General features: G+C 49.1%; 2 protein-coding genes and 1 non-coding gene across 11 annotated transcripts; 1 reads left to right on the plus strand and 2 right to left on the minus strand.

Moving 5' to 3' along the window:
* Window positions 1-4,849: 4,849 nt before the first annotated feature.
* Window positions 4,850-4,921, minus strand: TRNAM-CAU. Its single transcript has one exon. It is a non-coding gene; the product is annotated as a tRNA-Met (tRNA).
* Window positions 4,922-5,225: 304 nt separating this feature from the next.
* ILF2 (interleukin enhancer binding factor 2) lies at window positions 5,226-11,416 on the plus strand. 5 transcript variants are annotated; one of them, XM_003999770.5, is made up of 13 exons: window positions 5,734-5,793; window positions 5,969-6,011; window positions 6,285-6,389; window positions 6,773-6,850; window positions 7,167-7,269; window positions 7,864-7,929; window positions 8,587-8,703; window positions 9,135-9,213; window positions 9,700-9,787; window positions 10,177-10,238; window positions 10,325-10,439; window positions 10,659-10,749; window positions 10,894-11,416. In XM_003999770.5, the coding sequence occupies exons 3-13, from the start codon at window positions 6,291-6,293 to the stop codon at window positions 11,052-11,054; spliced, it is 1,059 nt and encodes a 352-aa protein (XP_003999819.2). In that variant the 5' UTR covers window positions 5,734-5,793; window positions 5,969-6,011; window positions 6,285-6,290; the 3' UTR covers window positions 11,055-11,416. The 5 variants fall into 5 exon arrangements, with proteins under 5 accessions (XP_044905179.1, XP_003999819.2, XP_044905178.1 ...); XM_045049244.1 differs by lacking the exons at window positions 5,734-5,793; window positions 5,969-6,011 and adding an exon at window positions 5,226-5,248; XM_045049243.1 differs by lacking the exon at window positions 6,773-6,850.
* A 177-nt stretch (window positions 11,417-11,593) lies between these two features.
* Window positions 11,594-21,052, minus strand: SNAPIN (SNAP associated protein). 5 transcript variants are annotated; one of them, XM_045049249.1, is made up of 8 exons: window positions 19,864-21,052; window positions 19,102-19,156; window positions 18,277-18,381; window positions 15,388-15,552; window positions 13,109-13,510; window positions 12,851-12,897; window positions 12,488-12,722; window positions 11,594-12,185 (listed from the first exon to the last, which is right to left on the minus strand). In XM_045049249.1, exons 3-8 carry the CDS (start codon window positions 18,318-18,320, stop codon window positions 12,176-12,178), a joined length of 903 nt encoding a protein of 300 aa, XP_044905184.1. In that variant the 5' UTR covers window positions 18,321-18,381; window positions 19,102-19,156; window positions 19,864-21,052; the 3' UTR covers window positions 11,594-12,175. The 5 variants fall into 5 exon arrangements, with proteins under 5 accessions (XP_044905184.1, XP_044905182.1, XP_044905183.1 ...); XM_045049247.1 differs by having other exon boundaries at window positions 18,277-20,208; window positions 20,450-21,052; XM_045049248.1 differs by having other exon boundaries at window positions 18,277-19,156.
* Between the last annotated feature and the right edge of the window lie 41 nt (window positions 21,053-21,093).

Raw genomic sequence — 21,093 nt, forward strand, 5'->3', positions numbered from 1 at the left:
GTGGGGGGAAGGGAGGGCAGTGACCCCGGGGCCGCTCCTGGAAGGTGGGTTCGCGGCGGCGGTGGGAGACGGTGTTGGAAGTGACCCGGTGGTGGGGGCGTCGGCTGGGGCGAGGGTTTGGGGGGCACTGGACCGCGCGGGCCGTCTTCCCCGCGCCGTGGGGTCGGTGTGCCCTCTCGTGGCCAGCAGGGGTCACTGACGCCGCCGCGCCGCTACCCTCTTCAGTCCCCGACCCGCCAGATGTCCCGGTGCGCCCGCCACGCGCTGGGTGTTCATAGGCCGTGCCCTGGGGGAGCTGTGCTTGGGACCAACAGCTACCACGTAACATGACTGAGCACCGCAACAGAAGCTGGGGAGATTGCTAGAGCCCCAGATGAGGACGTAAGCTTGCTTTGGGGCCAGGAAAATCTCCAAAGAGAAATAATGCAGCACGGGTGGAATGATGAGTAAGGGATTCTGCGCAGAGAGCAGTATATTCCCTATACCTGGCATTTTTGGAGAATTTTAGGACCAGTTTTTTCTGATGGTCTTAGAGCAAAGACCAACTTCAGATGGCAGGGATGTTTTGTTCCGCGTGCGTGCTCTCTATATTTGCCTTCATTGCCGACACTTAAAAAGCAGCAGACGGGGTGCGCCCGACTGGCTCACTCGGCAGAGCGGTACTCTTGATCTCCGTGTCCTGAGTTTAAGCCCCATGTTGGACAAACAGCTTTCTTTAAAAAAAAAAAAAAATCGAAAAAAAATCGAAAAAAAAAATCGGCAGATGGCACACGAATATTTGGATTTCTCACCATCTTGAAGTATCATAGTTAGCAATTGATGACTCCTGCCTGCGGCCCTTCTTTGAGATGACTCTAGTCCATGATAGTTCCTACCTACTCTGCATTACCAGCCTGGCTGCTGTAGGAGTTCATGTTTTCGATCCTGGCCCATAATATAAAGTGTGTGCATTTAGGAATGACTGGGGAGAGGCCAGAAAGGGGAGCAGAGGGCAGGTCATAAAAGCTTTTGCATAATAGGCATAATATGTTTGTCCTTTACAGGGGAGCTCCAGAGGCTACAGAGGTAGATGGAAGAGTGGGAAACTTTTTTGGTGGGGGAAGGAGCAGGAACTTTTTTTTTTCCTTTTTTTTTTTAAAGTAGGCTTCAGGGGCGCCTGGGTCAGCTCAGGTCGCCATCTCGCGATCTGGCAGTCGGTGAGTTTGAGCCCCGCGTGGGGCTCTGGGCTGATGGCCCAGAGCCTGGAGGCTGCTTCCGATTCTGTGTCTCCCTCTCTCTCTCTGCTCCTCCCCCGTTCATGCTCTGTCTCTCTGTCTCAAAAGTAAATAAATGTTAAAAAAAAAATTAAAAAAAAAAGTAGGCTTCATACCCAGTGCAGAGCCCAACGCCGGCTTGACACTGAGATCAAGACCTGAGCCGAGATCAAGAGTCAGATGCTTAGATCCTCTCTCGCATCCCTGAGATGTAGGGGGAGGGTTGGAGGGTTGGAAGGAACTTTTAAAAAGACGGTTTTATTGAGGTATAATTGATATGGCATAAACTGTACATATTTAATGTATACGATTGACGAGTGTGAACATGTATATACCTGTGAAACCATCAGCACAATATCAAGGTAATATCCATCACCTCCAAACATTTCATTGTGTTTGTGTGTGTGTGTGTGTGTGTGTGTGTCTGTGTAGAACACATGAGACCTACCCTTTTAAAAACCTAAAAAAAAAGCCCCCTTTATTTTTTTAGGTAAACTACTCACTCCCAACATGGGGCTCAAACTCACGTCCCCAAGAGGAAAAGTCACATGTGCTACCATGAGCCAGCCAGGCGTCCCACTTACAACTTTTTTACGTGGATAATACAGTATTGTTGACTATAGAGAGCTATTTTATAAGTAGAATCAATTGGACTTCGAGAAGACAGTATACAAATAACTGAGGTTTAGGTAACACTGACCCATTTGCTGAGGAGCTATAGAAGCAGGTTTTTGAGGGGTGATGACAGTTTTATAATATGTCCTGCCTAAGCAAGTGCAAGGGAATGATAACCATTTTAGTTTATTGGGTGTGAGGCGCCTATAGATCCCCAAGTGGAGGTGTCCAGTGGGCCGTTGGGTTAGTGGAGTGAAACTCAGGAGAAATGACTATGCTCAAAATCGAATTTAGTAATTGAGCCCCTGTTTCCAATGGTGGACTAAACAGCTGCCCGATCCCTGAGCTGAAGACAACTAAAAATTTTGGATGAAATGCTTTAAAAACTCAAAACACTGAAAGACAGTGAAGAATTATTGGTGTTAAGGGTGTGAAAGACAGGAAGTCTGAGAGGTGAGACAATGGTAAGACTGCTTGTGCCCTGGAGTCATTTGCTGATTGGAATTGGTGGCAGAAAATGCATTGTGTGGGGCAAGTGAGACAAAAATTGTAGTCCAAATGCCCCTGAAGGTGAGAAACCTGGCAAGCCACCTTCCTATTTTGGGTTAGGGTCCCGAAAGCTGCACTCTTGGGGGAAACCTTGGACTTGGGTAAACCAGAAGTAGAAAATTCACACCCAAGATATTAAAAAAACAAAATTAAGAATCAATCGATGAGTTTAACAGTTAGACTCAACTGAGGAGCAAGGAATGCATTGGAAGAAAGAATGGAGAAACTACCAACAGTGAAGCACAGGTTAAACAGAAATGGGAAACATAAGAGAGTGTTAGAGACAGAAAGGATACTGTGAAAAAATCTAACACCTTTATTTGGAGCCCCGAAAGGAGGGGAAAAAACAGGGTAGAAGCAATATTTGAAGTGATTATGGCTGAGAAACTTAAAAAAATAGATGGAATACATTAAGCCACAGATTCAAGAAGTTCAACAAACTTCAAGTGAGGTTAAAAACATCCATATTGGGACCCATCGGGGTGAAATCGTGGGAAATTAAATCAAAGGCTAAATCTTTAAAATAGGAAAGGGTGTCTTGGTAGCTCAGTCGGTTAAGCAGCCAGCTCTTGGCTTCAGCTCAGGTCATGATCTCTCAGTTTGTGAATTCAAGTCCCTCATCGGGCTCTACACGGGCAGCGTGGAGTCTGCTTGGTCTCTCTCCCCCTACCTTTGCCCTTCCCCCACTCATCTGGTCTGTTTCTCTCTCTCCAAATAAATAAATAAACTTTAAAAAATTTTAAAAATAAAATAGGAAAAAAGGAGGATCCATTACTTTGAAAAGAGCAACCATTAGGTTGGCAATTCTTTTTCCACAGCAAAAGTGGAAGCCAAAGATAGCCAAATAATACCATAAATGTGCTGAAAGAAGATAACCTCCAAGCTAGAGTTCCCTATGCAGAGAAAATGTCCTTCAGAAACAGAGGTGAAAGCGGCACCGGGCTGGCTCAGTCGGTGGAGCCATGGGACGCTTCATCAGGGGGTGGGGAGAGGTGTCCTGAATTTGAGACCCAGGTGTGGCATAGAGCTTGCTTAAAAAATAATAATGCAGAATTTAAATTCTGTACACATGTACACCTACCAAGAGAAACGAATGTATCTGGCCACACAAATCTTCCACAAAAAAGGTTCATAGCAGCTTTATTCATAATGGCTTCAAAGTAGAAACAACCAAAATGTGTTCCTGTGTGTCTCAGCCAGTGGGAATAAGGGCTCCACAAGAGAATGGATATACTCAAGCAATGGCATGCTACTCATAAATAAAAATAAACACATTGCTGATAAATGCAAAAACGTGGAGAATCTTGAAACGTGTCAAGCAAGAGAAACTGGGGGGGGGGGGGGGGGGAGTACATACAGTATGAGTCCATTGATGTGAAGTTCAAGAACAGACAAAAACTAATCCATGCTCACAGAAATAGGAAATCGTGATTCCCTCCAGGGGCAGGGTAAAGGGGTATGAGTGAACTTTAAGTGATGAAAATGTTATCTTAATCTGCGTGATGGTTACATGAATACGTTACGTGATGGTTACAGAATACATTACTCAATTAATCGAGAGGAAAGCTTAAGATCTGTGCATTTTGCTGTAGTAAATTATACATCAGTAAAGTATTTAACAGAATTACACAACAGCAGCAGCAACTAATTCTGGGGGGAGTGATGGTGGTAAATGTAGTTACACTGTCTCTGCATTTTTTACGAGGAGGGTATAAGTACTGCATAAAACCAGACTTTGCAAACTCAAGGATGTATGGTGTAATTTTTAGACTAACCGCTAAAAGAATGCGTAACTTCCAATTAACAGAGGCGGGGAAGGAAATACACGTTCATCAGTACAAGAGCAGACAAGAAGCGGGAGAACGAGGACTCGCGGAGGCGCAGGAGCAGCGCCGCGCGCCGTCGGCTCGCAAGGACAGCGCGTGCGCGTGCTCGCCGGGCGGGAGCGCGCTGACCCGGCGGAGACGCGGCCGCAGGGGAGCGGCGGCGGATGTGCGGTCGAGGGCTGCTCCCTTTCGCTTCCCCTGCTCGTTTTTTTCTGAGCTCTCTTTCAAAGGCTGTCTCAGTTTCACTTCTAGTCCCTTATCATCAGTGCTTTTCCCTCTGGTTCCGTCAGTGTATGCCCTTTTCTCAAATCCGTTTCTCCTGCCGTAAATTTCCAGCCTTCGGTGAACTCCACCCAGGCGTGGTGTTGCTTAAAGTCCTTCCCGTTCCCGTTTCACTTGCTGATGGCAAAAACAGGTTTTAAAGGCTGCATTTTTGAGGAAGGAGAAAGTAACAGAAAGGCGATTTTAAGTACTGAAGAAAATTGAACTCCAAATAGTGTGCTGGAGGAAAAAAAGAAAAGGAAAAAAAACCAAAAAGCACTAAAGAAATTGAACTCCAAATAGTGTCCTGGAGGAAAACGCGGAAAAAAGACGAAAACGTCCCTGTAGCAGAGGATGGTTTCGATCCATCGACCTCTGGGTTATGGGCCCAGCACGCTTCCGCTGCGCCACTCTGCTACTATGTGCGAGCGTTCTCTGGAATCATATAGAAAGGTCTCTTCTGGCTTCTTTACACCGCGCCGCCTAGTGTCTGGTTACAAAAATAGTCACTACTGGCAAATCTGTTCTTATTGGCTAATTTCTGACATAGCAGGCGTTTTTTATTGGTCTGTAGGCCGGTCTGCCAAAGTAAACCAATGGGCATTAGCGGCGGGGTGCGGCGCGGCCCAATCGCGGCAGAGCTTGTTGGGACGCGCCAGCGAGCCGCGTCTCGGGTCGTCTGCTCCTCCGAGGAGAGGGGCGGTTGGCGTGGACTCCATTGTTCGGGATTTAGGGCGCCATGAGGTGAGGGCACTGGGCTGCTCTGCGAAGGCTCAGGGTGCTCCCCCGAAAACTTCGGGAAGGTGGGCCGACAGGAGCCGGGGCTCCCGACGGGGCCGCGCGTCCGGGGTCTGCCCGAAGCCCGAGAGCTCTCGGCCGGGGCGACGGCGGCGGTCGGGGGCTGTGGAGGCGTGGGGACCCAGCGCGCCACGTCCGGGGGATAGAGGGTGTGCGGGTAGAGGCTCCCCCGCGTCGGTGGATAAAGGGGCAGCCGCTTTCGTCCCTCGAGTGCTGGGGGCCGTGCCCCGGGGGTTATGGGGCATTTCTCGCGGGGACCCGGTGTCGCAGCCCGGCGTTGTTCGCTGTGGGTTGTGCTTGAGTCGTCCAGGGAGGAGGCGCGGTGTGGTGACGCTGGGCACCTGGAGCGAGAAGCGCAAGCGGGAGTCAGAGCGGCCGGTGTCCTGCGGGCTCCTTCGGCGGGGTCACCAGTTAAATCTCTGCCCTTGTAGGGGTGACCGAGGCCGTGGTCGTGGCGGGCGCTTTGGTTCCAGAGGAGGCCCCGGAGGAGGGTGAGTGCCGGTTCCTAGCACCTGTGCACGGCTCGGTCCGCGCTTCATCCTCCCGGCTGCAGTCTGGGGGGCGCTGGGTGCCCCGCCTCTGTGAGGTCCAGCTCCCGGGCTCCCCGCTGAGGAGTGTGGCCCCACTTCGTCTGATGAATGATCTGCCTTGTTGTTCTTGTTTTAGGTTCAGGCCCTTCGTGCCACATATTCCATTTGATTTCTATTTGGTGAGTGCTTGGCCCCTGTTGGCAGTAACAGGATTGTAATCTTTGTTCTAAAAGGTTAACTGGGTCTCTGGCTCGTCTGTTGGTGTAAAAGCGCCGAGAGCTTACATTATGGCCAGTCCTTGTGGCGGGTATCCTTGTTTGAATATCTTAAGGAGTAAAAAGAAGCGTAGAATTTTCTCTTTGCAGTTTTTTTCTGTTGTGGCAACAGAGCAAAGGATCCATCCTATGCATTATTTTCGGTAAACAGCGTATCCTTGTTTCTTTCTGCTGTAGTGTGAAATGGCCTTCCCCCGGGTCAAGCCAGCACCTGATGAAACTTCCTTCAGTGAGGCCTTGCTGAAGAGGAATCAGGACCTTGCTCCTAATTCTGCCGAACAGGTATATTCTTTTGGCTTTCCTCCTCGGATTTCTCTAAGAAAGCCAGAGAAGTGGATGACCGTGGTGAGGTTCCTGTTACCAGAGCCTAAACTTGACAGAGGGTTTAATTGTTCGCCTGGTTTCTCCTTGTGGGTAGAGGGAGAGTGCCAGGTGGATTGTATAAGCATTACATGTGCTTTCATATTGTCACTTGGGGACTCTGTCTTTGGGCCAAAAAGTTACTCTCCTGGCATATTCAAGGCCAGAAGGGTCAGAGTGTTTTCAAAACCCTGTGTAGGTATTGTTTCAGCTTGTCTAGGAGGGATTAGAGGAAAATACTCAAACTGAAAAGTTGCCTGTAATTTTTCACTTCAGGGCATTTTTTATTTTATGCTGTTTTTTAGGCCTCTATCCTTTCCCTGGTGACAAAAATAAACAATGTGATTGACAATTTGATTGTGGCTCCAGGGACGTTTGAAGTGGTGAGTCTTTAATGATTTAGTCATAGGAAAGGGCAGCCTTGGTTGTGCGGAAGTTTCCTTAATCTCCAAAGCCAAGTTTGAAATGGAAAGGAAAGTATAGTGGGATTCCTTTCTACCAGTGGTGATCTTGGATAAAACTTGTGTTACTGCTATCAGCTAGCCATACTGTATCAGGCGTTTCATGTGGTTGTTTTGGGATATCATTTGACCTCTGCTGCTTCCAGTTCTGGGTAATAATTGTGTTGTCATTGATTTCTGAGAGGAATTAGGCCATCTTTCACTTCTGCATCCCCCCCCGAAATCCCTTTTCCAACAGCAAATTGAAGAAGTCCGACAGGTGGGATCATATAAAAAGGGAACAATGACAACCGGACACAACGTGGCCGACCTGGTGGTAATCCTAAAGATTCTGCCAACATGTGAGTGCACCTCTTTCTGGCCACAGGAGCAGAAAGTTGCATTTGAGGCATAGGGATCTTTAAAGCCCAAATCTCTTGCAGGAAAAGTTGTTTGGAAAACGAATGGGGAATTCATTTTTTTTAATGTATATTGGGGTAATAAAGGACAAAGTCTGGGCTGTGTGTCTGAAAGAATGTATGGCCAGTTACTACAGGGCAGCGTTTCTCAACAGGGGGTGGTTTTGTCCCTCATGGGACATCTGGCAGTGTCTGGAGACATTTGGGGCTACTGGCACCAAAGGAGTGGAGGTCGGGGATGCCGCTGAGTACCCTGCAGTGCACAGGGTGTGCCTTACCTCCAGCCCCACATGGCATTAGTGCCACTGACAAGAAACTCTCCTATAAAAGGATGTGGGTATAGGAGGTGGCCTATTCCCTGAGACTTCCTGTTTCTCTGTTCAAGTGTTAGCTTTCCCTTGTAAAAGTGTTTATTCTGTTGCTTGCCCTTGCTCCAGCCTTGTACATGGGGCACAAATCGGTGTGGAATACCATAGAGATGTACAGAAAGTATGTGAATAATTACAATGCTCATGGTCTCCTTTTCTCTCAATCTAGTGGAAGCTGTTGCTGCCCTAGGGAACAAAGTTGTGGAAAGCCTAAGAGCACAAGATCCTTCTGAAGGTTGGTTTGAGTTTGTTGTTGGACATGTATTCAGTAGGAGCCAGGTCGATAATGACAACTACACTTTTAACAAAGGTCAGGCTAGAAAGAAGAGTGAATGCAGAGATTTTTTTTGTTACTGTTTATTTTTGAGGGGCGGGGCAGAGAGAGAGAGAGGGAGACAGAGGATCCAAAGCAGGCTGTGTGTGCACTGACAGCAGAGAGCCCGATGTGGAGCTTGAACTCACCAACAGCGAAATCATGACCTGAGCTGAAGTTGGTGCTTAACTGACTGAGCCACCCATTCTGAGCCAGCCGCCTCTTGAATGCAGAGTTCTATGTTGCGGAAGTTTTTGCACTGATCTCCAGTGTTTGATACCCAGTTCATCTCCGTTACTTTTATTTATTTTTTTATTTTTCTGAAGTTTATATATATATATTTAAGTAATCTCTGCACCCAGTGTGGGGCTCGAACTCGTGCCCCAGAGGTCAAGTGTCCCATGCTCTTCCAACTGAGCCAGCCAGGCACCCCATCTCTTTCTTATAAAAGTATTTTGAATCCTCATTCTGGACTCTTGCTGTTTTTAGAAACCTATCTGCTCTCCTACTTCAACCCTATTATTTACCTCTGGTCATCTAAGGGAGATGGGGGCATTACAGGTTTTGATTTTCTTTCAGTTTTGACCATGCTGACCAATGAAACTGGTTTCGAGATCAGTTCCTCTGATGCTACAGTGAAGATTCTCATTACAACAGTGCCACCCAATCTCCGAAAACTGGACCCAGAACTCCACTGTTAGTCCTTTTTTTCCATTTCTGGGATACTTGGGGGAAATTCAAAATACGGTGTAAGACAAGGTTGCTGCTGAGTGTTTAGCTAGTTGCTATTCCACGTGAAACCTTCTGGGCCTAAGTTGACCCCCAAACTTCACTATCTCCCTCTGTAATTTGGAGACAGTTTTACTAGCTTGCTAGTGAAACTGTCAGACAGGATGGCCAAGAAAGCAAGTGGATTGGAGGACAGTATTTATGGAGGGAATGGGCTCTTGGAGAAAGTTGTGGATCTTGCGTGCTTACAGATTTGGTTTAGGGGAGGAATAGTGATTTCTGGACAAGTGCTTTGCTGGTCTGAGGAACCTGGGGTGGTTTAAGAAATTACAAGGAGGCTGAATTGCTTGCTTAGTAACAGGAGTGTTTCATTGTGGCCTGTTCTGCTGGTCTTGTAGTGGACATCAAGGTGTTGCAGAGTGCCTTAGCGGCCATCAGACATGCCCGCTGGTTTGAGGAAAACGCTTCTCAGTCCACGTGAGTTCCTTGCTATTTGAGTTTAAATAAGCTAATTATTCTAATTATACTGAATAGCAGGATACCTCCATACTTCCTCTGTTAAAACTCTTTGGCTATAATTGGCCAGGTTTCTTTTTTTTTTTTTTTTAATACACCTTATGTAAGCAAATTAAAAGGTTTTTTTGTTTGACATTCATTTGCGAGAGAGCATGCCAGTGAGTGGGGAAGGGGCAGAGAGAGAGGGAGACACAGAATCCAAAGCAGGCTTCAGGCTCCAGGCTGTCAGCACAGAGCCTGATGTGGGGTTTGAACCCATGAACTGTAGGATCATGACCTGAGCTGAAGTCAGACACTTAACTGACTAAGCCACCCGGGTGCCCCTAAGTAAGCAAATTTAGATTGAGAGAAACAAAAATGTGTAGTTTTAGAAATAACAACAGCTCTGTACCTCAGGGATGGAAGTACACGATGTTATTTTAATCCCTGGGTTCCTCTTACTTTCAGAGTTAAAGTTCTCATCAGACTGTTGAAGGACCTGAGAATTCGTTTTCCTGGCTTTGAGCCCCTCACACCCTGGATCCTTGACTTACTTGTAAGTAAAGGGCAGTTGGAGTTCCTGGTCACCCCTATTTAACAGCAGTTATTCTGAAACCGACCAGGATCGGAAATTTGGTGAAGCTGAAAATCAGTCTCATGGTGGGCAATAATTCAGTAAATACATGGTGTTTATTACTTCGTTGGGTTTTTAGAGTTTCAGTTGAATGAGTAATTTTACTGTCCCTATTCTTCTTTGTTACTGATGTAATTTTAGTAATGAGATAATGAGAAATCAGTGAATGAGCAGCTAGTTTCAGAACTGCTTCTGAATATGAACATTTTACTTAGACTTCAGTAATCTGTTTTGTGAATATTTGAGGTTTCAGTTTGTTTGGCTAGAATTGTCAAGTTAATGGCACACCTACCATGTTGATTATTTTCCAGGGGCACTATGCTGTGATGAACAATCCCACCAGACAGCCTTTGGCCCTAAACGTGGCATACAGGTACAGCATGCTTCTTTGGGTTTGGGGCTGGGTGTAAGAGGTCTTGTGTGTGTTTTTTTTTTTTTAAACGTTCTCGTGTGCTTCAGACGTTGCTTACAGATCCTGGCTGCAGGACTGTTCCTGCCAGGGTCAGTGGGTATCACTGACCCCTGTGAGAGTGGCAACTTCAGAGTACACACAGTCATGACTCTGGAACAACAGGTATGGGGTCAGCTCTGCAATTGCGTGTTGTGTCCTACTCTTGAATACTCCAGATCAGAAGGGAAAGGCAATGTGGTCTTTAGGGGTCAGGGATTTGGGGGTTCTCACAAACTTTGGTCTTGAAATTAAAGTTGTCCTCAACTGTTTTCATGAGAATATTCATCAGATACGGTACTTTAACTCCCCTTTCTAGTTTACTCTCACTCTGCTCTCCTTTAGGACATGGTGTGCTACACAGCTCAGACTCTGGTCCGAATCCTCTCACATGGTGGCTTTCGGAAGATTCTCGGCCAGGAGGGTGATGCCAGCTGTGAGTGATCGTTGTGGGTCAGGGGATCTTTATGGTACTCTGCTCTACAAAGCTCTACACTATTCAGATGTGTTCCTATTTCTACTGTGTAGGTTATGACTTGTATGCTGGGCTAGTTGCCTGAAATCGCGTTTTTTTTTCCAGATCTTGCTTCTGAAATCTCTACCTGGGATGGAGTGATAGTGACACCTTCAGAAAAGGCTTATGAGAAGCCACCAGAGAAGAAGGAAGGAGAAGAAGAGGAGGAGAATACGGAAGAACCACCTCAAGGAGAGGAAGAGGAAAGCATGGAGACTCAAGAGTGACCTTCCTTCCTATCTTCATCCCCTTTCTTGTCCAAGGTGAAGACTGGAGCCCAAGCTAACTGCTGCTGGACTTCACGTGGTGGCATTTCTGAGGGAAAAGGGAGACAGGAAGGAAAAGAAACTATAGAAGGAAGTGTCATTCCACTGGGTTCCACTTGGCTCAACAGCCAGAAGTCTCCCATTTACGACCTATGCCATCCATCTATAGTGAAGCAGGAGACCAGCTTTTCTTCCTAAGACTTCAGAGTCCCCAGGTCCTGGAAACCTCCCTCAAACAGTACTTTGTTGTTGAAATGTTGTGAACTGTTAGTGTCTGGAATTTTTTTTTTTCCTGAGAAAAGTGATTAAAGTACTTCCTCGTAGGGCTCTTGCTCGTTTTTCCTTGGCATCTGGCAACCTTTTTTGCTTTCTGTACTTTTCAATGAAAGTGGTATTTGAGTCTTCTCATTGTAAACACTAGATCACAATTTAAGCTGTATCTGAATTAAAGTTTCTACAAAGATTCTTGGAACCTTTCCATATACCAAAGTAAACTAGAACACTGTTTAAGCATTTATTGAATGAAATGGTTCTACCAATACTGCTACTGTATTCAAGCCCAGTGCAATCAACAAAAGAGGGCAGACAGAGGTCATTACCTTGACTTTGCCTGCCCTTCAAATCCTCAGTGTAAACAAAAGAAAACAAGTCACAGGTAGAGGACATGCAATGGAGGAAGCCCCTCATTAACTAGGCTTGAAGGTAGAGGAGCTGGGCCTTGAGAATGTAGGTTTTAAAAAGGTAGAGTCCCTCAGCCCATTCTTGGAAGCAAGAGCCATAATAAATCCTTTGGGATCATTAGTCCTGCTGTACACAGGTTTCTTTGGGCCCCATATAAGTGGGTAAGATTTAAGTGCTTCAGACAGAAACAACCGGGCTGCCTGTTTGATGTCCCAAGGTCTACAGGGAGTTCCTGGAGGAAGCAAGGCAGCTGGGGAAGAGTACTTGTGCTATTATGGGGCCAGGCATGAGCCCCATCTTCTGGCCTGTTTACTTGCTCGGGGAACCAGAAGGGTAAACTCCTGAATCCAGCATTGCCCTCCTGCGGGCTGTTTCCTTGGCAACACTGTGGTTTAGTCGCCTCAGCCGTTCCTACAAGACAAGATTTGGAATCCTAACTGCTCCATGTAAAGCTTTAGAACGCCCTGTCCGCTAGATGCGAGAAAATACCCTGGCTTCGCTCCCTCTTGATGTAAGTCCTCTGAGGTGCGAAGAACATTAAATGAGGGCAGCTGGGTATGGAGAATGAAGATAAGATCTATTATGGCTGACACTGGTTGACAACTGTCTTTCCCCAAAGACTAAAAATCACAGTGACTTTTATGGTCATCCCTTGAAAATGAGAATACCCTGAGGACTTCTAAAGGATCACTGTTCGCAGGCAATTCCTTTACCTGCGCATTCTGCAGAATGTTGTTGACCAAGACAACTCGTCGCCGGGCATTAAGCAGCTTCTTGACATAGGGGTCGAGATCCAGGGCCACTTTCTGATCCTCGTTGATTCGGCACAGCTCTGGGGGATGGAAGTAAGCTGCAAACTAACACCTAATGGCTCCTCGTTCTTGGGGAAGGCAGGCTGGTCAGTGGGATGAAGACACGCCTGCACCCACATGGGCCGGTCACTAGAAACTTAGGGAAGCAGGAATCACTGGAGCCCTGATGTCCTGGAAGCACACGACACAAACCCACCCGGAGGTGGGCTAGACACGAGGTCCTAAAAGCGAGCTGCAGGATCGCGGGAATGCAGGGATGCTTACCAGTAGCCAAGTTGTCAATTTGCTCCCGGAGCTCTACCTGGCTCTCTCTGCAAAGAGTTACGAGGCCTACACGGTCAGTTCATGGGACTCAAAGAGCAGACTCCCCCCTACAGGCTTCCCGAGACCTGAGCCAAGCCAGCCTAGGCCCGCAGCCTCCCGCCAGCCCCGCCCCTTCCGGGCCTGGCCCCGCCCCTTCCCGGCGCCCCCTGCCTCCCACAGCCAAACCAAGAGGCCCCACCCCTCCCTTCCCTCTCGGACCTGACAGCGTGGACGTGAGAGTCCAGCTGCTGCACAGCCGGTCGCAGGAACTCGAGGAGCCCCTCGGCGAAGAGATCGCGGCCTGCGGGACCCGCCACGGGGGTCCCTGCCCCGGACACAGCGGCAGAACCAGCCCCAGCCATCGCGAGCAGCCCTTCCGCCGAGAACGTGCCGCGCGGGTCGCCGGGAACTGGAGCCGAGCTGAAGCGCGCCGCCAGGGGGCGCCCGGCAGAGCTGTGGGCGGGACCCAGCCGGGGGGCTTCTGGGAAACCGAGTCTCCGCCACTGCCGGCGGTTAGGCGGAGCTGTAGGTCCTTGGAGGCCCCAGGGGCTGTTGGCGGGTGGGTCTCCAGACTTCCGCGGGCTGGGAGGAACCATCTTGGGGGCGCCTATCTTTGGTTTTCTGCAAAGGTGGAAAACAAATGCTCGTCTCGTCAGTTGTGCATAGCCCTCTCCTGTTAATTTGATGAGAAAACCAGATTGTATTCCTAGTATAGGTTCCTGTTTCTAAATTTGAGAGTGTATTTTTTTAAGGGCACTACGGTATGTATAAAACTGTAGGAATGGGGCGCCTGGCTGGCTCTATCAGGCTCTGTGCCGACAGCACGGAACCTGCTTGGGATTCTCTCTCTGCCCCTTCCCTGCTCACTCTCTCTCTCAAAATAAACATTAAAAAAAAACAAAACAAAACAAAACAAAAAACTGCACAGAACACTATCAAGTCTCAAAGGGAATGACTTTTTTTTTTTTTTTTTAGAGGTTATGTATTTATTTTGAGAATGAATCCTAAGCAGGCCTCACACTGTCAGCACAGAGCTTGACACCGGGCTTGAACTCAACAAACCATGAGGTTGTGACTTGAGTCTGTGACTTGAGTCGAGATCAAGAGTCTGATGCTTAACCAACCAACTGAGCCACCCCGGTGCCTGGTAAAAGGAATGGAGTTCTGGCACATGCTCCCAGAGGGTGAACCTTGGAGACATCACGCTGGGAAAAATAAGCCAGAAACGAAGACACATACTGTCTGGTTATTACAGAAAGTGCCCAGAGCAGTCCAATTCATGGACATAAAATGTGGTTTCTTCTCTATCAGCACAGTGTTGCAGGGGCCGGAAGGAAAGGTGAATGAGGAGTTACTGTTTCATGGGTAGAGTCTCGGTATGGGATGATAAAAAAGTTCTAAAGAGGAGTAATGATGATGAACTTACTTAATGCCACTGACAAGTACACTTAAAAATGGTGAAAGTGGGTGCTCCTGGGTGCCTCAGTTGGTTAAGCACCTTGACTTCAGCTCAGGTTATGATTTCATGGTTCATGAGACTGAACCCCACATTGGGCTCTGCATGGACAGTGAGGAGCCTGCTTGGGATTCTCGCCTCTCTCTCTCTCTCTCTCTCTCTCTCTCTCTCTCTCTCTCTCTCCCTCTCCCTCTCCCTCTCTCTCTCTCTCTCTCTCCCTGCCCCTCCCCCACTTGTTCTCTCTCGAAAAACAATGACAGTGGTAAATTTTATGTGCATTTTGCCACAGTAAAGCAACATTTAAAGCTTACATGTGTTTTCATATTAAAAAATTTTTTTAAATGTTTTTATTTATTTTCGAGAGAGAGCAAGCAGGGGAGGGGCAGAGAGAGAGGGAGACACAGAATCCGAAGCAGGCTCCAGGCTCTGAGCTGTCAGCACAGAGCCTGATGCAGGTCTTGAACCCATGAACCGTGAGATCATGACCTGAGCTGAACTCAGATGCTTAACCCACTGAGCCACCCAGGCAGCCCCCCCCCAAAATTTTTTTTAGTGTTTATTTTTGGGAGAGAGACAGTGCGAGCGGGGGAGGGGCAGAGAGAGGGAGACAAAGAATCCCAAGCAGGCTCCAGACTTGGAGCTGTCAGCACAGAGCCTGATGCCGGGCTTGAACTCACAAGCTGTGAGATCATGACCCGAGCTGAAGTCGGACACTTAACCGACTGAGCCCCCCGGAAGCCACTCCCACCCCCCTGAATTTTGTTTAATGTTTCTCTATTTTTGAGAGAGAGAGAAACAGAATGCCAGTGGAGGCAGGGCAGAGAGACAGAGGGAAACACAGAATCTGACGCAGGCTCCAGGCTCTGAGCTGTCAGCACAGAGCCCGACGTAGGGCTTGAACCCATGAGCCATGGGATCATGACCTGAGCTAAGTCAGACACTTAACCAACTGAGCCATCCAGGCACCTGTGTTTTTTCCTTCCCTCAAAAAGCTTCCTTAGTTTTGTTGCATTTTTTATGCCTTTCCAGAGAGTTTACATACATGTCTTGAATTCTCAACATGAGGCCCAGTCTCTTAAGCTCCAGTGCGTTCCAGCGGCTCGCAGTCCTGTGGGCCGTGGGGTGCAGTGAGTGCAGAAGTGCTCTTGGACGACAAAGGGGTCCCCAGACATAGATGGCACCAGAATGTTCAGCCTCGAGCTTCCTCCTCAGGAACAAAAGAGGAGGTGTTTAAATCGCTGTGGAGGAGTGGTGGTCCACAGCTGAAAACCCGAGGCCCCAAGTGTGATCCCTTTTAAAGCCTTGTACGCTTTTTGTCGTGTTGTCTTTGTCTTCCTGTATCTTTCCCTCTAGTGATCAGAGCTGAAAGTCTCAGGAGAGGCTGCAGGCTTATTATGGGAGTAAGCGACAGGAAGGGGTAACTCTGGTACCTGCAGCCTGCCCCAGAGTCAGGCCTTGTGAGGAGGAGCCCAGGGGATGGAGGGAGTGAGGACAGTGTTGAGGAGGAAAGGGAGAAAGGCCACATCCTTGAGGCCTGTGCTGTAGAGAGAGAGAGAAAAGGGCTGGCCGGGGCTGGGAAAGAGGTTGGTGGCTCAATGTCTCTACAAGAAGCCCCCAAGTTAGGTCACAGTCCCTTCAGGTACATTTTTGAAGTAGGGTTGTGAAATTTGGAAAACAACAATCAAAAAGCCCCGGGACACTAGGTAAATGTGAATTTCAGATAAAAAAATAATTTTTCAATAGAAGTTATTTTATCTGGTAATCCTACTTCAAAGGCTGGTTCTCTGAGAAAAATCACTCTGTGTTTTGCTTTTATGCTTTCCTTCCCACTCTTATCACCTCCAGTCAACACTTATCTCTCCTGAGGGCCCTGCCACAGCCTCCAGACTGATCTTGCCTGTTGTCTCCCTCCCCTCCAGGTCAATCTGCACTCTAGAATACCAGATTACATAATAACCCTGCTCAGAGAATACAAATGCTGAAAGGGACTTTGTTGTATTCATTCATTCATTTTCAAAGTAATCTCTACCCCCAATGTGGGGCTTGAACTCACCGCCCAGAGATCAAGAGTCACAGGCTCTACTGACTGAGCCAGCCAGGCACCCCTGAAAGGGACTTTAGAATCCATGTTTCCACAGTTTCTTGGACACATCTGATGAGGTTTTTGGGGTGATAGTGGGGTTCATGGGGTTGGAGCCAACAGCCAAGAAAGAATTCTTGAAGACATCTTTGGTGCAAAAAAGGTGATTTGATTAAAGCACGGGGACAGAACCCGTGGGCAGGAAGAGCTGCCCTGGGACCATGAAGAGGCACTGGTTATATATACTATGGAGCTGGGGGAGGTAAAGTCCAGGGGAAGTTTCTAGTGAGACTTTCATATGCTAAAGCAGGCTCACAGGATATTGGCGGCCTTGCCTGTGGAGAGAAGGTTGTTTTCATTCTAGCAAAGCCATCAGCATTGAGACTGTAGGGAGTTCCTGGAGAAACGTTTTACTCTGCCAGCCTCAAGTATTTGTCAATGGGCTGCAGGTTATTAGGAAATTTAATTCTATCTGCCATTTTCTTCTGCTTTTGTTTCCCACATCAATGTCTGCAAGGGAGACCAGGCAAGGGACTTTTCGAAAGGAAAACCAAGGCCCAAGATGGGATTACTTATGTCAGGCCAAGTCACAAACCTGGGCTTCATACCTAACCTAATTGCAGTTTCAACCTCTCCCAGAAATGTCGTCTTAACTGGTCCGTCGGGAGTGTCCGGTCAGCACCGACGAGGCAGTTTGTCACAAGGGCCCTCTCCAGCCTACAAAGGAGGGTGAGGTAATCTGCGCGGTGAGACCCCTCCCACCTCCCCCTGGGGGAATTTCTTCGGGTTAGCCAACAGAGGAGAGAGAGGAGATGGGGGGAAACTAGAAAGATAAAGGCCTGCCTCCAAGGCCTTCTCACGCTCCTCAGTGCCTCCGAGGTCAGAACTCCATTTTCAGCGTCTGACCCCTTGTAACAAGCAGGAGTCCTGGAGTCTACCCAGATCCTGGTCTGGCCAGGGAACCCACTCATGGGGCATGTGGGGACGGCAGCCCTCCAGAAGCACCAGTTGGGGAAAAAAGCTGGAATCTCAGACCTCATTGCCCGCTCCACCCCTTCCCACACCCATCCTGCTGCTTCCCCTTGGGCTCTGCCACTGAAGCACTGTAGGGCTCCTTAGACCATGTTCTGGGGGCCTCCCAGAAAGGGGAATGGATGAGGAAATCCCTTCACTGGACCTCTCAGGCCCCCTTCCCGGTTAAAGCCCTCCTCCCCCAAGCAGGACCCTCTGAAAGCCCTGTCCCCCCTCCCCCCGCAGCTCCATACTGGGTGCGGGGGCGCAATTGGCCTGCTGGACCAAGGGCATGGTGGTTGTACCACCTGAGCCACTGCACCTTCTCCCTACAGAGCTTCCTCAGGACCTATCCCGGGACCCAGAGCCAGCAAGGAGGGGACAGTCAACCTAAGTACCGCTCAGGTGGTAGGGACATCAGGGGAGATCAGAGATTGGGAGGGGGAGTTCTTATGACCTACATCTCCTACAGCCTCTGTGGAAAAGCCGAGAACTGAAGGGCCACTGCTCCCGCTCTCTCTTTTAAAATAATAAGCATTAAAAAATAAAATAAAATAAAATAAAATAAAATAAAATAAAATAAAATAAAATAAAAGAGATGCTGAGGGTGAAGTATGTGTGGGAAGGGCACAGGACTTCCGTGCCCTCCAGGAGCACCATTCTCCCCAAATCCCTACGAGTTCACCAACCCTGAGGCTCCCTGAACCCCATCTTTGGGGTTTTGTAGAGGCTTCATGACACACGCTCGGTTGCTTAACTCATTGGCCGCTGGGGATGGATGGACCCTCTCCCCTCCCTGGAGGAACTTCCAGTCCCACCCTCCAGTCACTGAGTTCTTACCGGCCTGCATCCTTGTCACCTAGCGGCTTTCGGCAAGTCAACATTAACACAGCAAAAGACCCTTTATTGCCCTTCGTAATAGGAAACTTCCAGGTTTTAGCAGCTCTGTGCCAGGAACAGGATGAAGACCAAATATACATTTCTTATTATAAACTACAAATACCACACCATGGATCTGTTTAAATCTTAGGCAGATAGTCACCTTATACTAAAGGGTAAAGAAATTCGATAAATCAAACCTCAATAGAGAATCTAGTGAATCCTTTAAAGAGGCTTCGTGAGGCCTGCCCTGCACCAGACCTGCTGGCCTGACCTGCCCTGCACAGGAAGAGGACCATGACTGAGTATTGCTAGCAACACAGGTCCCAGGGTCATCCTGGCCTGTCTCCACCCTCAGGGATCCCCCTATCTTGCCCTCCTTTGCCCCTGAGCATGTAGTCAAAGGCCCTCACGAGCCAGGGAACGCTGCAGGCTGGAGAGCACACCCAAGCAGGAGTATAGGGTAGCCAGATGGCTCCTGGAACATCTCCCACAACCAGGTAAAAATGGGGAGATGGTGTCTGGGGAAGGTCAGAAATCAGACCATATATCCCCATTGTGGCCACTGTGTCTGTGTATAGGGAGGGAGTGGACCCTTAAGAGGTCCCTGGAGCCCAGGGAAATGGAGGCTTGGGCTCCCTTGCTCTTCTCTCGTTGCCTGGAGAACCAGTGGGATAGGTATTGGGGCTTCACAAGGGGATGGATGGGATAGTCCATGGGAAGAGGAACAGGGATGCAGAGGCCAGGCCCTCATCCCAGGTCCCAGCCTCTCAGGGCCCCACTTACCATGCTGGTCTGGGCTGTGTATTGGCTGGAGCTACCTGATGAGGCTCCAGGAAGCCTGTAAGAGGGGAGGTAGGTGCTGCTGTTTGGGCCTATGGAGGCCGGGGTCCTATGCTCAGCCAGAGCCTCTTGCCTGGAGGCCTGGCTCCTTCTAGGGCATGGGGCCACGGGGAGGGGGCGGCAATGTTGCCACTGGTTCCAGACCAGGTGTCGTGGGATTGCTGCAGGGGAGGGGAACAGGGAGCCGCCGACGCCCTGCTTTCCCTCAGGTCCTTGCTCAGGCCAACAGACACCCAGACGTTAGAGGAAAGTGTCGAGGGTGTGAGCTTCTCCCCAGGTTCAGGCCCAGACCGCTCCAGGTACTGCACAAACCCAACAGCCCTGATGGCCTCCCAGCCCCCACCCTTGCTCCCTCTAACCCATCTGCATCTCCCACCAGCGTTGTGTAAACCACCCCACAATTTACACGGCTCCCCACCACCCCAAGCTCTTTGGCGACAGACTGTGGGCTACCTGATCGTATCAGCGGTGTCTCCCAACCCACCTCGGAGGTCCGCTGTACACTCATTCCCCAGCATGCACAACACTTTGAGGCCTCTGTTTGTATTTGTTGTTCCCTACACTTGGCATGTTCTTCCCCCTCCTGTCCCAAGGCCCTTCTAACAAATCACGTTTTGGTGTCCGCTTGGTGAGCCCTTGGTAGACAGGTGGCTGAAGGAGGAGCTGGGCGGTATCTCCTTGTCCTTCTCTACCCTGGACACTCACCTGGGACTGAGGGTTGCAGAAGTGGGAACAGGGCTGAGGAGATGCTGGGAACCAGGGTGAGCAGCAAGGGGGCCTAGAGGGCCCAAGCCCAGTAGAGGAGTTCCTTTTGCCCACTGCTGGGAATGAACTCCTTCATGAGGTGGGAGGACAGCTACAGAGGGTCCGCGAAGACCCTCAAAGTGGCCTCCGGCACCAGGACGCCTCAGGGTTCCCTGACCACCAGGTCGGGCTGTGACATTTTCACAGTAAAGGTTCGCACAGATGCTGGTCTTAGCTCACTGCACTGCAGGCTGGGCAAGTGCAAGAGATGGGTGTAGAGGACATGGGGCAGGTCCTGACAGCCACCTGTGGGCAAGAGGAGCAGAGTCAGCAGAGTGGTGGGGTTGAAAGGACCCTGGGAAGGGGGCAGAAGAGGCTGACCTAGACCATCTCAGTGGGTTATGGGAGGGTGGGGGGTACACGGGAAGTGGTCCAAAAACACCAGAATGCTTTCCTCAGGGCAAGTTGTAGGTCAACAAAAAAGGCTGGGGAAAAACCCGAGAAGGGTCAACCAAGGTCGTGTGAAGAGGGTAAGGAACCTACTCACCCTGTAGTTCCCTTTCCTTCTTCACAAAGCTGTCCCGGAGGCCTTGAGAGGTGCCTGTTGTAACCAGTGGAGATGTTTGCATAAAGTTGCCGCCCACTGCCAATCAGCACCTCCCTCACAGAGGTCTTGGGAGTCTGGGCTCCACCTAAGGGGTTACAACTGGCCTTGTGCACATAAAAGTGGTTTCCACCTCTTCCAAGGACAGGTTAGGAATGCCTGTCCAAGCTAAAGACTTCCAGTCTCACAGTTCATTCTTTAATATAAATATAAAGGGATCATAGTACACTCAGGTACCGTACCAGTTGGATTTTGCAAGCGCGGTTGTATCCTCCAACGCCACTTGGCTTTCTCATGTCCACACTTCTACAGGACTAAAACCCCTTGCTTTACAACCCAGAAGCTAAGAAGCCCAGGACTCAAGTCCAGGCTGTCTTAACCAAAATTTCCTTCCCAGCTTGCCACATGCACAACCTCCCATTTTGGGAGCTAGGCACCTCAATGGCAGCTGGTTTGATAGAACGTTGTTAGGTTCTTCTTTCCCAAGAGGACAGTCCAGAATATTGCCAAAGAACGTTGTGCTGGAGCTTCCTCTGGGACAAACAGGCTAGTACCCTGGTTAATCATTCTACCATAGGTTTACTCAG

Source organism: Felis catus, chromosome F1 (genome assembly GCF_018350175.1).
Source record: "Felis catus isolate Fca126 chromosome F1, F.catus_Fca126_mat1.0, whole genome shotgun sequence".
Taxonomy (NCBI): domain Eukaryota; kingdom Metazoa; phylum Chordata; class Mammalia; order Carnivora; family Felidae; genus Felis; species Felis catus.

Coding starts and splice junctions, on each gene's coding strand:
- ILF2 (XM_045049244.1), top strand. CDS start 6,291: ATGGCCTTCCCCCGGGTCAAGCCAGCACCTGATGAAACTTCCTTCAGT. Junction 7,930..8,586: donor AGCACAAGATCCTTCTGAAG/GTTGGTTTGAGT, acceptor ATTTTCTTTCAG/TTTTGACCATGCTGACCAAT. Junction 10,440..10,658: donor TCATGACTCTGGAACAACAG/GTATGGGGTCAG, acceptor GCTCTCCTTTAG/GACATGGTGTGCTACACAGC.
- SNAPIN (XM_045049247.1), bottom strand. CDS start 18,416: ATGTATATTTGGTCTTCATCCTGTTCCTGGCACAGAGCTGCTAAAACC. Junction 13,511..15,387: donor ATGTTGAGAATTCAAGACAT/GTATGTAAACTC, acceptor CCACCTTTGCAG/AAAACCAAAGATAGGCGCCC. Junction 12,723..12,850: donor AATTGACAACTTGGCTACTG/GTAAGCATCCCT, acceptor TGCTTCCCTAAG/TTTCTAGTGACCGGCCCATG.